Raw genomic sequence first — 14,224 nt, forward strand, 5'->3', positions numbered from 1 at the left:
AGAAAATCTGGAGAATCCCCTGGTAGTCCAGTGGTTAGGACTCTGCACTTTCACTACTGAGGGCCCAGGTTCAATCCCTGGTCAGGGATCTAAAATCCTGTAAACTGCATGGCCAAAAGGAAAGAAAGAAAGAAAGAAAACACCTGTATCTGGAGTCTGCCTACTGGGGAGCTTCCTAAGTAAGATAAAGATAAGGTAATACTTAATGGCAGTTGGAGTTGGGGTTTCTGTTATTGTAGGTGGTGTGGGGGACTGAATTCTCCTGCAGGTGATAAAAATCCAAGCAGAAATAGCTCAGCACTCTTCAAAATTTATGAATGAATGAATCACCAGTCAGTCTGAAATGGGGCCAATATTTTATTATTGTTGTCGTTTAGTCGCTAAGTCATGTCTGACTCTTTCAACATCCTATGGACTGTAGCCGGCCAGGCTCCTCTGTCCGTAGGATTTCCCAGGGAAGAATACTGGAGTGGGTTGCCATTTCCTTCTCCAGGGGATCTCCCCAACCCAGGGAAGGAACTGGCATCTCCTGCATTGGCAGGCAGAATCTTTACTGCTGAGCCACCAGGGAAGCCCCCAAGATTGTATAAGTTTCTCCAATGATGCAGTTGCTGCTGGACTGTGGAGCACACTTTGAGTAGCAACAAAGGAGCCTGATATAAAAGGTGGTCCAGCCATTCACATCACTGGGAAATCAGAGGCTTCAAGTGCAGCTGAATCCAGGAGCTCAAATAATGTCAGGTTTGTCCCTTGTGCTTCTGCCTTTTGTGTATGGTTTCTTTTAAAAGAAGGCTATCTCCCTTGACTGAGAAAGATAGTGACTTGGAGCCCTAATCTCATATCCTTAGATTTTGATCCCCACAGATCTTTCCATCAGCATCCCTGTATCAAGTCTCAAAGAAGAAACTGATTGGATGTACTAAGTGTATTGGTATCAGTTATCTATGGTTACATTAATGCTGTGTAACAACCATGACACTTCAAAGCTATTTAACAATAAGCAGATTTTTTTTTTTCTGTCTTTCATTGTCTCTTGTTTATGTGTTGCTCAAACTTGAGCAAGCCTCAGGAAATTGATCACCCAGAGACCTTGTTAAGACATAGACATCACCCTGAATTTCTGATTGAGTAGATCTGTGGTAGGCCTGAGAATTTGCATGTCTCATGATGCTGATGCATCTGGTTTAAAGACCATGCTCAGAGAATCACTGCTCTGATCAGTCAGCCTGCACATCTGCCTATTCCTATAAAAGGAAGACAGGCCAGACAATGTACAGGATCACAGAGAGTGAGGAGTTTGGGTGTTTTTTTAAATATTTATTATGTATTTGGCTGCACTGGGTCTTCATTGCAGCATGTGGGATCTAGTTCTCTGACCAGGGATTGAGCCCAGGTCCCCTGCATTGGGAGCATGGAGTCTTAGCCACTGAACCACCAGGGAAGTTCCAGAGAGGGAGAGTTGTTCAAGAAAGGAAGCAGGAGGAATTCTGAGCAGGCAAACCCCACTGCAGTCCAGTGCACGTCAATGTCCCAAACCTCCCCACTTAACTGTTTTATACTTAGATTCTTGGATGTGGGTTAGGGAGAGTCCTAGGAGGGAAAGATCTCGGCCATACTGTAAATTGAAGAAGGGCTAGTAGAAGGGGGTCAGGGTATGAGAAAGGGAGAGATAATGACATCAGGAGGAACAGGAGGAGATGAGTATCGTGGGAGCAGTGGGAAGCCATTCAGTTTTTCATGTGGGGTGAGGGGAGTGGGGCTCCCTGGCGGTCCAGTTACTAAGAATCTGCTTTGCAATGCAGGGATATGGGTTCCATCCCTGTTGGGGGAACTAAGATCCCACATGCTGAGAAGCAGCTAAGCCCACATACCACAGCTACAGAAGCCCAGATGCCACAACTAAAGAGTGGGTGCCCTGCAGTGAAAGAGCCCACGTGACACAAGGAAGATCCCTTGTGCAGCAACTAAGACCTGATGCAGCAAAATAAATCAATTTTTTAAAAAGAGATGGGGTAAAATCTTACAAAAAAGTTTTTTTTACACAAGGGCATGGCTTGATGGGGCTCCCCCCTGGTGGTTCAGACACTAAAGAATACGCCTTCAATGCAGAAGATCCAGGTTCGATCCCTGGGTTGGGAAAATCCCCTCGGAGAAGGGAATGGCAATCCCACTCCAGTATTCTTGCCTGGAGAATTCCATGGACGGAGCAGCCTGGCAGGCTACAGTCCATGGGGTCGCAAAGAATCGGACACGACTGAGTGAAAGACACATACACCCCTGGCTTGGTTGGATGTACAGAAATAAAATCACCCCTGGCAGCTTTCTTGTGACAAAGGGATCAGATGTGCGTGCAGAGGAAGAAGAGGTTTATGGTCAGCAAAACAGGACAGAGCAGAAGTTTCTACAGAGAACGATCTTGAAGGATGCATTTGACAGGGTAAGAATGGGGAAGTGCATTCTCAGCAGAGGGAACATCGCCTGTAATAGTTTGCCCTTGGGGAAGGCAAGAGAAAACTCTAAAGTTCAGTGACCCTTGGACCTCTACATCGTCTACATGCCCAGCACAATGCCTTCAAGCCTCTGCTCAAATGACACTTTCTTCTAAAAGCCATCCCTAAACTGTCCATTTAAAGAGCCATCCCATCCCCTTTCTCTGCTTTATTTTTCACAAGCACTATCACTGCCTGCAATCACACCACACATCCCTACCAGGTCAGCACTTTGGTTCAATCCCAGCTCCACTCCTTGCCATGTGCCCTTCGTTGCTTAGGCTCTGTTTCTGTAGCTTACTCTGTTTGTTACAGATTGGGGACACACCCTCTGTCACAGGGCTTTGTGAGATAGATGAACTAGGGTGTGTGCGGATGTTCTCACATGATCTGCATTCCCTCTTCTCCCAAAGCATCTCAGTTACCTATTAATACACCGTTTGCTCTAGCGATTTGCTCTAAGAATGTGTTCATTGTTATTAATAGTCCATCTTTCCCCGTCAAAGTATAAACTCTTATTTTGTTTCCCACTGTATCTCCAGTGCTTAGAACAGTGTCCAGTGCAAAGTGAGCACTGAACAAGAAAGATGAAAGAATAAAAATGGCAGACTGGCTTGTAGGGCTAGTGCTTCATCATGCCTCATTGTTGCTATGGTGACATTGGAGCCTGCCAGACGAGTCTCAGCTTCAATAACTGTTTTTATCCGGCTCACCCATTGGCCACCGGTATCTCCGCTGTAGCAGCCAGAAAACTACAACTCCCGGCAAGCTGAGCGCCTGCAGCTAAGCATGGCGCCTGCGCAGTAGAATCTGCAGCCCGGAGGTTCACTAGAGTGGTGCTGGGCGCAGGGCGCTGGGTAGGATGGGAGCAGAAGAATGGAGGGGGTGGGGGAGGGGGCGGGGGCCCTTTGCTCGCTGAGCATTGTGGGGCCCCCCAGTTTCTTTTGGCTCTCTCGGGTCTAAAGGGTCTGGGTCTCAGAACAACTCACCGTGAGGTGGGTGGAGGAAACTGCTCCGGTTTCCATAGTGATGAGCCTGGCTAGGTGCGCAGAGGATTGCTGCGGGGGACTGCGCGCAGAGAGAGATCAGAGACGGGCGTTGCCATGGTAACCCTGGGGCAGACGAGGATGGGGGTGAGATGAAGGGATTTAAGGGTTGTCATGGGAGAAAATAGAATAACAGCCCGAGGAACTGCGATGCTCGGAGGAGCATCTTACGCAGGTGCTCTGTACACACTGTGCCCAGGAGAGTGTGATGGGGGAATCGGGTGTGAAATTGGGGGGCGTTATGAGATCCTAGGGCAGTGGGGGTGTTTTAGCAAATTCATGTGTAAAAAGAACAGGAACAAGAAGAGGGTTGTTTGTGCGGTTGTTACAGGATTCTTACAGAGACGAGTGGAGGCTTTGTAGGAAGCATTGGAATGTTTGGAGTTAGTGGGGGAGTTACAGGAAGAGTTTGATGTTGAGGTGTAATCAGAAGTTGTATGGGCTTCACTGGTGGCTCAAACGGTGAAGAATCTGCCTGCAGTGTAGGAGACCCGGGTTGGATCCCCTTCCCGGGTCGGGAAGATCCCCTGGAGAAGAGAATGGCTACCCACTCCAGTATTCTTGCCTGGAGAATTCCATGGACAGAGGAACCTGGCAGGCGACAGTCCATGGGATCACAGAGTTCGACATGACTGAGCAGCTCACACCGTACCGCTATGTTGTCCAATACCGTAGCAGGTAGCCGCATGTGGCTAACTTACAGTGAAATATAATTAAAAATTCAGTTCTTCAGTCACAGTCACTCCATTGCAAATACTGTATTGGACACTGATGATATAGAACATTTCCATTATCAGAGAAAGTTCTGTTGGCCAGTGCTGATACAGCGCTGAATTGGGATGCTAAAGGGAACTGGAGTTTCCTGACTCCTAACTTCCAGACGTATCTCTGATCGCTTGCCATGCTGCTTCACCTACAGCGGGCTCCATCCCTTTCCAAAAACAGGACCAGCTTAATTCATTGTTTGCCCCTTCCAGTTCCTCTACCTGGATTGCTCATCCAACTCTTTGCCTTTCAGGCCTCCCAGGAGAGGATGCCCTGGACAGCCCTATTTAAAGTAGCCACTACCCTCTTCCCACCAGGAGCAACTATCCCATCTCCTGTCTTATTTCTTTCAGAAACTTCATCAGAATCTAAAAAAGTATATTGTTCATCATTTATCTTTTCATTGCTCATCTTCCCCACTAGGGGGAGGTCTTGTGCTGTTTACCATGAAAAACTCCAGTGCCCAGAAGAGTGCCTGGCACAGAGGGGACACGTCATAAATTTTGTTGATTAAACGAATGGAGGCGATTCAGAATTTGAGAGCTGTGGTGTTACAGGGGAGATTAGGAGTGTTAGAATCATAGTAGAGTCAGGGGACATAGAAGAGGAACTAATACCAGGAATTCAAGTGATAAAAAAGGAATTGGGACATAAGTGTTACATTAGAAAATGAATGTGTGCTCCAATTAAAAAGTAAAAATAAAAAACTTTTAAAAGAAAATGTATGAACAAAGCAAACAAACAAAAAGACACATAAATGTGGGGCTGGAAGAGGAGGACTTGGGATGTTCAGTGGAACTCATTGCTATTTGCAGGATTATTAAATGCCCAGTGCCTCAGTCTCCTCATCTGTAAAATGGAAATAATAGTAGTATCCATCTCATAAGTTTGAAGAATAACTAAGGAATAATACATGCAATATGTTTGGAAGACTGCCTGTCATCATCAAAATTATTATTGAAGTTAAAGCAGGAGTTGGTATACACAGGGTCCTGCCCCCTTGCCCCACCCCCAAGTTTAGTCTCATGAACCTGGGAAGAACCCTAGGGTTCGAAAAATATGGTTTGAAACCCAGTCTGCTGAAGAAGGCCATTGGAGACTGTAGGCCTGTGTTCTTTGTAGTAAACGGTAGCAGTAACTCTTTGTGTAGATAGTACAGAACTCTCTTCATAATTGGCCTTCTTCCCTCATCAAAATCCTATGCCTGCGCCCAGGCCGGTATTTAATTAGCCCTCTACTACATTATGCCAGGTGGTTTACCTACAGGATCATCCCAAACACTCAAGGAAGTGGGTATCGTGACAGTTTTCCAGGTGGGGAAAAAATTAAATCAGAGAGGTTCAGCGACTTTCCTAAGGACACACAGCAGAGGGTAGTTCCCCGCTCAATCTCCACCCCTGCACTTCCACTGGCTCTCATTTTAGCAAAGAATGTCTGAACGGAATGGCTGTCACGCATTTGTTGAGGCTACTTCTATCTGAGCCTCAGTTTCTTCATGTGGAAAATGGGGATAATAGTAATGCACCAAGGCTGTTTTGAAAATTGAGAATACTGTGCTTATATTCGGCACATGTTAAGCACATCAGTAATTGGTTACTACTATATATCAGCCTTCTCCGTCTCTTTTTGAGAGATTGAAGCAGTGGTTTGACGCTAAGTGGAGATTAGTGAAGTTACAGAGGGACAGAGAAAACCCCTCGTCAATCTGCTAAAAACCAGCCACTGTACCAGAAATGCAGTACGCATGCGCATTCGGGTGGGTGATGGGCCGCGGCCTCCATTCCTATTGTGCATGCAGACTCCTGTGAATCCGCAATATACCTGAACCGAGAGGTGAGGCGACGAAGTTTGGGAAGATACGGGTCGAGTCTGAAAGGCACTGGGGGAGCCAGAGGTCCGCTCAGTCCTAGTTGAAGGGCCTCCCTTTATACTTCGCACCCCGCCCCGCTCGGGTAATGGTCTCGCCCGATTCCGGTTCTCTTCCACCACTCCAGGACATACCAAGTTTCCAGCAGAGGGGTGGCGGTAGTAGACAGGGACCACTCAGCAGACGAGACCCTTGTCTCGGAGGTCAAGAAAAAATGAGGGGAGGGGGGAAAGGGGGTCCATACAGAGGAGGAGCGGGGAGGCCTTCAGGAGACAGTGTCAAGGGGGCGGGGCCTGGAAGACCTTTGTCAAAAAAAGCAGGCGGGGCCTCTGGGTGGGCGAGTTCATTGGGTGCGAAGGTGGGGGTGGGCGAGTTCATTGTGTGTCCGACTGAGGGGGGGGGGTGAATGGTTGGGAGAGACCATTGTTTGGAGACATTTGGGCAATGTTTGGGAATGACCTCTGCGCGTTTGAATGGGGAGGGTCAGGGTGAATGGATGAGCAGGTAACCGGTTTGAATTGTGCCTTAGGCAGGAGCTGGATTCTGACAGAGAACAGAGGCTCTGAGATGTGGGTGAACAACAGGTGCAAACGCCCCACTGACGGAACAGTTAAGGACCTACTTGCAGGAGGGTCTGCCTGTTGGAATGTAAGGTCCGCGGGCAAACATAACGAGAGTGATGCTGGAGAGGATGCAGGGGACATATCAGCGGGGCCTGGACGGCCAGGCTGAGGGGCCTGACGCTGTCCCGCGGTACTGGGGAGCCACGGGCGGGTTGTGAGCCGCAGAGGGGCAAGATCAACTCTAGGTGTAGAAAGACCAGCCTGGGGCCGTGTGTGAGATGGACTGGAGAGGACAGACTGGAGTCAGGGAGGCCCGAGAAGAGGCTGGGCGAAGACACACATGAACCGGTTTCAGGGCTATAGCGAGGGAGAGTATAGTGTATAGTTGGTGGCGGAGGCCATGGGAATGTCTGCCATTGTTCCGAGGAGGGTCTTGGAGAGAGATGGCCTTCCCTGCTCCCCCACCCCAACCCCCCCACCTCCCCCACCCACCCCACCCTCCTAGGGCAGATGAGAACTCGGAGGAGTTCTCTCTTTCAACACCAGCGGCATGGAAAACCCTCCCTGCCACTTCCCTTCTTTCTTCCACAGTCTCCTTTGCCTCCTCACCACAAGGAGTTGACCTGTAGCAGCCCTGCCTCACCCTCACTTCAGCATCCAGAGCCCAAGAGCTGATCAAGGACAGACTCCATCTCATGAAGCCGGGAGATGGAGAAGTGGATCCCGGAGAACCCCCAGACCGTCTGGGGTTCGATCCGTCTCCCTTGAGGACACACCCTGAGGATGCTGAGGACCCAGAAGAGGTGAGACCCCACCCCCCACCACCCCAGGAGCTGGGTCTCAGTCTGCATAGAGGTTCAAGCAGCTGTGAGTTTGATCTCCAGGTCTATCACCTCCTGGCTTGATGAGAAGGAAAGTGACCTTTGACCAAAAGACCCGATCAAGGTGAGGGAGGGGAAGAGGGTTCCAGGCACCAACTCCCTTGAGGAGGCTTTGGGTGTGGCCAGAGCCTAGTGAGCCTACGGGAGACGACGAGAGATGACGTCAAAGGGGGAACGCAGGCGGGTCATGCAGGGCCTCCTGGGTCTTGGTGAGGACTCGGGCTCTTCTCTTAGTTAGAGGGGAGCCGGGGGAGGGCACTGAGCGGAGAACCGACGTGAGCTCACGTAGGTGTTAACAGGCGCCCTCTGGCGGCCGCGTGGGGAACAGACCTGGGGATCGGGGTCTGAGGTAGGGAACCCAGGAGAGCAGACAGTTGCAGGGGCTTCCCAGGTGGCACCAGCTGTAAAGAACCCGCCTGCGAGTGCAGAAGACATAAGAGGCGCGAGTTCGATCCCTGGGTCGGGAAGATCCCCTGGAGGAGGGCACAGCAACCCACTCCAGTATTCTTGCCAAGAGAATCCCATGGACAGAGAAGCCTGGCGGGCTACGGCCCATAGGGTCACAAAGAGTCGGACACGACTGAGCACGCCGCACGGGCAAGAGATGATCATAAGAGGGTGCTGTCTGTGGAGGTGTTGAGATGTGGTCCGATTCTGGATGTATTTTCAAGTTGGCGCCAACAGGCTTAATAAGGGATTAGATGAAGGTGTGTGAGAAAGAGGTGTCAGGTTTTTGCCCCGAGCACTTGGAAGGAAAGACGCTGCCTTTTCCTCAGATGAAGGTATCAGATGGGGCAGGCGTGGAGTGAGGGGACAGGATTTCAATCTTAATCCACTTGATCCGCATCGTAGCCGCTCCAACAGGGAGGTCCCGTTATCTGCCCATTTTGCAGATGAGACAGCTGCAGTTCCAAGCCACGGTCACGCCTGGTCAGCGGTGGAGTGGGGCGGGGCGGGGGGGGAGGGCGGCGGCAGATGACTTGAGGACTGTGCCCTCTCTCCACCTCTTCCAGGCACCCGGAGGAGCCGAGGCGGAGGCGGGGACCCTGGTGCAGCTCATCGACGAGCATGGGGCGTACTCGACCGCGCGCCTGGTGCCCGGCGGTTCGGCGGAGGAGCGCTCCGAGAAGCGGGGGCCAGGCTTGCTCCGCGCCAGCTCTGAGGGCCGGGAGGGTCTGGCGCGGCCCTGGCGGTTCAGCTGCGCCGCCTGCGGGAAGGCCTTCAAGCGCGCGTGGGAGCTGCTGAGCCACGAGGTGGTGCACACGGCCGCGCGGCCCTTCCGCTGTGGCCTGTGCACGGCCGCCTTCAAACGCCACTCGGACTGCAAGAGTCACCGGCTGGTGCATAGTGACGAGCGGCCGCACGGCTGCGACGCCTGCGGCAAGCGCTTCAAGCGAGCCAGCAACCTACAGGTGCGGTCCGTGGGGCGGGGCCTGGGATGGAGCCAAGAGAGGCGGGGCCTGCAGAAAAGGAGTAGGGCGGAGCCGGGGCTGGGTCAGATGTGGGCGGGGCCTGTAGGAGGGGCGTGGTCTGCGGGAAAGGGGCGGGGCAGGGCGTTGGACCGGATGTTCAGCTGCTCTGTCGCTGACTGCGACTCCATGGACTGCAGCACGCCAGGCTTCCCCGTCCTTCACTATCTTCCGGAGTTTGCTCAAACTTAACGTCCATTGGGTCCAGGGACCCTGGAATTCTTTGTCCAAAAAGCCCTAAGACTGCTTCCAGGACTCTCTCCAGATCTACCATCCCAAAGGGTGCACTTTGCTCCTTCTAGCAGGCATAACCCTCTAGCCTGGAAGGGAGGCAGGGAGGCTTGGGCATCTGGGCAAGGCTGTCCAACTGTGGGTGCAATATCCCCTGAGGCCTGGAAAGCCCCGACCAGCTGGCAGCAAGGTGCCAGGTGACCTGGGCCACCAAGTTCTAGTGTGCAATTCTGAGGATTCCAAAAATTGTGAATTTGAACCTAGGCTTCTAGATTATGGTGAAGGTCTATTTGTTAAGGGAGAAGGAAGAACTTATTTTATTTGATAGCTTGATTTGTAATTTTAAAAATGCTTAAACAATTGGTAAGTGTACTTTCATGGGCTTCCCTGATGGCTCAGTGGTAAAGAATTCACCTGCCAAACAGGAGGTGCGAGTTCGGTTCGGTTGGGAAGAGCCCCTGGAGAAGGGAATGGCAGCCCACTCCAGTATTCTTGCCTGGGAAATCCCATGGACAGAGGAGCGTGCAGGCTACAGTCCATGGGGTCGCAAAAGAGTTGAGCGTGACTCAGCGACTAAACCACAACAAATGTATACTTTGACCTGGTCTCTTTCCTGGAGACCTGCGAGGACTAGGGGTGAATCTGTCTGGAGAGGCGTGTCGTGCAGAGATGAGTGTCCTCACCCCCTATGCTGTCCCTGTCCGCAGGAGCACCGTCGCATCCACACGGGCGAGCGTCCCTTCCCCTGCCAGTCCTGCCCAAAGCGCTTCAAGACCCCCTACGAGCTGCACCGCCACGAGCCGCTGCACGCCCCCTCGCGGCCCTTCCCCTGCCCGGACTGTGGCAAGGCCTTCTCGGCCGGGCCGGCCCTGCTTCTCCACCGGCGGCAGCACTGCGTGGACAAGCCGCACGCGTGCGGGGTGTGCGGCAAGCGCTTCACCCACAGTCACAGCCTGCGGGTGCACGAGCGCGTGCACACGGGCGATCGGCCCTTCGTGTGCCCGCTGTGCGCCAAGGCCTTCAAGCAGTCCAATGCGCTGGCCTCTCACCGTCGCGTGCATTCGGGGGAGCGGCCCTACCGGTGCGCCACGTGCGGCAAGGCTTTCAAGCAATCGTCCTACCTGGCCATCCACCAGCGCACGCACACGGGCGAGCGGCCCTATCCCTGCGATGCCTGCGGCAAAGCCTTCTCCAGGCCCTCGCTGCTTCTGCAGCATCGCCGGGTGCATAGCCCCATGCGCCCCCACACCTGTCGCTTCTGCCCCAAGCACTTCAAGGACTTGAACTACCTCGCGGTCCACGAGAGGCTGCACACGGGAGACACGCCCTACAAGTGTAGTCTCTGTGGCAAGGGCTTCGCGCATCCCAGCAACTTGCTGCAGCATCAGAGCGTGCATCCGGATGGGTGAGGGTGGGGTGTGGGGCCGCGAGGAGGCCAATGAGAGCTCCGTGTCCCCAGAGCTGGAACGGGAGGGAACCGGGTCCAATGGACGCCCGGTTTCAGACAGTGCGGTCCAATAGCATCTCTGCAGAAACACTCTGCATCTAGGCCGTCCAGTGTCTTAGCGACCAGGCACCTGTGGTTCCTTTGAGCGTTTGAAACTTGGTTAGTGCCCCTGTGGACGTGATTTTTTTTTTTTTTTTTTTTTTGAGGGGTGTAACTTTTTAGTTTGCCGTCCTTTAACACTCACAAGAAGTTGCAAAAATTAGCACAGAGCTTTCCCATGTGCCCTTCACCCAGCTCCCCACCATGGATACCATCTTAGATAGTCTTCCTGGCACCGTGTGCCCGCGTGCGTGCTCAGTCCTGTCCGATTCTTTGCGACCCCATGGACTGTAGCCCACCAGGCAGGCTCCTCTGTCCATAGGGTGTCCCAGGCAAGAATTCTGGGGTGGGTTTCCATTTCCTTCTCCAGGGGATCTTCCCGACCCAGAGATTGAACCCGCGTCTCCTGCATTGGCAGGCGTGTTTTTTGTTTTTTACCACTGAGCCACCTGGGAAGCCCCAGCATACTGTCAATAACCAGGAAATCGATTCCCATAAGATCCTGTTAACTCAGGTACAGATCTTATTCAGAGTTTGTCAAAACGTAAGTGACTATTTAAGCTCACTGAATTTGAATCAATTTTCCTTTAAACAGCCACTGTTATCTAGTTGCTGCCATCCTGCACAGTGCAAGTCTAAGGCTTGAAGGCATGAGGGGTGCCCGGCAGTGGCTGTGACATTTGAAGAATTGCTGCACACGCCCATGTGAGCCGCTTACTATTCTTGAGAAGGACTTTGCAGAGGACCTTTAACAAAACCTTTTTTTTTTCCCTTTAAAAGCCAAGAGGAAAGTTTATAAATCTCATTCCAGGGCAGAAAGTACACACATTCAAACCCAACACACTGGTATTATGTGGTGTAAATGTACATGGTAATAGCTTTGATCAAATCACAGCTGCTTCCGGGTGTAGCCTGTTAGGTGACCCTTTGGCTGTTTCGGCATTCCTCATAACTAAAACATTAACGTGGTAATGGGGTCATGTGGTCATCTTGTGTCTTCCCATACATAAAAAAGCGCTGAATTCCTTCATTTGGAATATCTGGTTTTCCTTAATTAACAATAATCATTTGATGTTCTGACTACCTGCCCTTTGTTGCAAAACCTCTAGATGACCTGGCTCTTTCCCTTGCCTCCTCAGAGCAGTTCTCTCAGGGTCATTTGAGATGCTGCCTCCCAGGCTTGAAGTCCTAAAAATTCCCACCGAATAAAACATAACTGTCAACTTTTAGGCTGTGACTGTTTTTTTTTTTAAGTCGACAATGCAATTGGCTATATAGTACTGTGCCATAATAGATCTGTAATACTTTTCACACAAATAATACATAAAAAAACAGACACTAAAAATAAAGAAACTATTTTTAATGTTAGAGAACCTTGAAAAGTACAGTAGTGCAGTATAGTAGCTGGCATACAGGGGCTGGCACCGAGTGAACAGGAGAGAAGAGTTACTGACTAGACGAGGGAGACGTGGCGGGGGATGGCAGAAGCATCATCAGCAACAGGAGACAGAGGGCAAGCCACAAATTCACCCACTCCTGACGTTGATGGCACAGATTCTGGTTCCTTGCTGGATTCAATTTTATCTACTCCCTTGAAAAAATGATCCGGTGATGTCTGGTTCGTAGCTCTTTTTTTTTTCCTCCTTGTAGACAACTCGGTAGTACTGGATTGCATTCTGAATGGCTGCAGCAACCTCCCTGCACCATTCTACGGTCAGGTCCTGTGCTTCAAAACGCGAACAGTGCCTCCTGGAATGAAGAAAATCCCCTTGCCCTTTCCTGCATCGTGAATCTCTTCGGTTCTTCTGTTAGTTCTTCTTCCTCTTGTCTCTCGACGTCCTTTCTCTGGGCTTCTGATTCCATCAGGTCTTCATCAGTTTCATTAGTAAGCTCCTCGTTGCACACCAGGGAGTTCAAAGAAGTCATCCTCTTGTAGATCTGGCTTGAAATAAAGGTACGGTGCCGTAGCACTCTACATAGTACTGTCCAGTAAAGGACGCAAAACACAACCACTTATAGAGGATGCGTGCAGAAGACAATGTACTCCAGCTATGTGAACTAACTTATGTGATTGGACGTGATTGCCAGCGCACGTTCACATCTTTGAGAGTTCACAACCTGCAGGTTCGTATGTAGGGGACTTACTGTATTCCCAGAGTTGATTGAGCGAGGTAGCAGCCACATTTTTAATAGAGCAAAATCAAGCAGATAAAATTAGTTTTATAATCACATTGTATAATGTATTTTAACTCAAAATATTGTAAACAAGTAGTATGGAAATTATTAATTTCATATTGATGTGCTCTTTTTCACTATAAGACTTCCAATCTGTATGTATTTTTTAATGGAGAACTTGTCTCAGTTCATACTCAGCTCCATTTCAGAATTCAAGAGCCACACAGCATTTTTTTTTTTCCCTTCTATAAATTATGGAGACTCTTTGGTTGTCACAGAAAGTTGTGGGTATGAGACCATCTATTGAATATCTTTCAAGAAAAGATGATTCTCAGCTTCAAAAGGGAAGAAGTCAATTTGGAAGTAATCTTACTGTTTTTCAGCAGCACGAAAGGGCAGATGGTTGGGTAGCAGGATGAAAATATCCCAGTAATTCTCTTCAGTCTTGAATTTTTCTCAGGTTTATGGAACAAATAAAAGACAATGAAGTTGTTTGAGCAATGGAAGAAAACAAAACAACTTACCAGCAAAAGAATAGTGTGGGTGGCTTTGATTTCAGGAGATGACTGGGGAGAGAGCCTGGGGCTGTGAATGTGCTGGGCCCTTTGGCGGTGTTTGTAGAGGAGATTCACGGTGTAGAGGCTGGACCACATCACAAGGATCACAAAGAGGAGATCTCGAATTATTACAACACTTCCAAATGCAGCCGAGTGATTCTGTCTCAACTGATTCGTTTGGCAGTGTAGCGTAGAATACTTCAAACCAACAATTGTGAAATTGTGATCGGCTTCTACAGTTTCAATGATGTAGATATAGATGAGCATGTTGGTGATCCAGAAGAAAAGGAAAGAGGAGTAAATGCACATAGAGAGTTTAGATCTAAGCCATACCCACCTAGAATGAACAGGACTGATAGTAATGGCTTGGTACCCACTCAGGAGAGCCGTGGTACATATGGAAAGACCCCGGGTAACTCTATGTATGTACAAAGTTGCCTTACAACCAACATCATCCAGAAAATGTTTTACTCCGAAGGATGACACAATGTCTGGTATCAACTTGAACAAGATGGTCAAAGCATTGACCGAGGTCAGATGTAGACAGATCAAATCTATGGGTTTTTTCAGGTGATTTTTATCTAAGAAGATAAACACACAAAAGATGAAAAGCAATGAGTTCCCCGTGAACCCAA

General features: G+C 50.2%; 1 protein-coding gene and 1 non-coding gene across 5 annotated transcripts; both read left to right on the forward strand.

The window, feature by feature from the left end:
- Positions 1-15: 15 nt before the first annotated feature.
- TRNAE-UUC (transfer RNA glutamic acid (anticodon UUC)) lies at positions 16-89 on the forward strand. Its single transcript has one exon. It is a non-coding gene; the product is annotated as a tRNA-Glu (tRNA).
- Positions 90-3,496: 3,407 nt separating this feature from the next.
- Positions 3,497-12,061, forward strand: LOC136158854 (zinc finger protein 16-like). Of its 4 annotated transcripts, none has more exons than XM_065920688.1 (4): positions 3,497-3,595; positions 7,322-7,533; positions 8,625-9,023; positions 10,019-12,061. In XM_065920688.1, exons 2-4 carry the CDS (start codon positions 7,426-7,428, stop codon positions 10,718-10,720), a joined length of 1,209 nt encoding a protein of 402 aa, XP_065776760.1. In that variant the 5' UTR covers positions 3,497-3,595; positions 7,322-7,425; the 3' UTR covers positions 10,721-12,061. The 4 variants fall into 4 exon arrangements, with proteins under 4 accessions (XP_065776760.1, XP_065776762.1, XP_065776759.1 ...); XM_065920690.1 differs by lacking the exon at positions 3,497-3,595 and adding an exon at positions 3,612-3,622; XM_065920687.1 differs by lacking the exon at positions 3,497-3,595 and adding an exon at positions 6,071-6,133.
- The last annotated feature ends 2,163 nt before the right edge of the window (positions 12,062-14,224 follow it).

The sequence above is a fragment of the Muntiacus reevesi genome, chromosome 2, assembly GCF_963930625.1.
Source record: "Muntiacus reevesi chromosome 2, mMunRee1.1, whole genome shotgun sequence".
Lineage (NCBI taxonomy): Eukaryota > Metazoa > Chordata > Mammalia > Artiodactyla > Cervidae > Muntiacus > Muntiacus reevesi.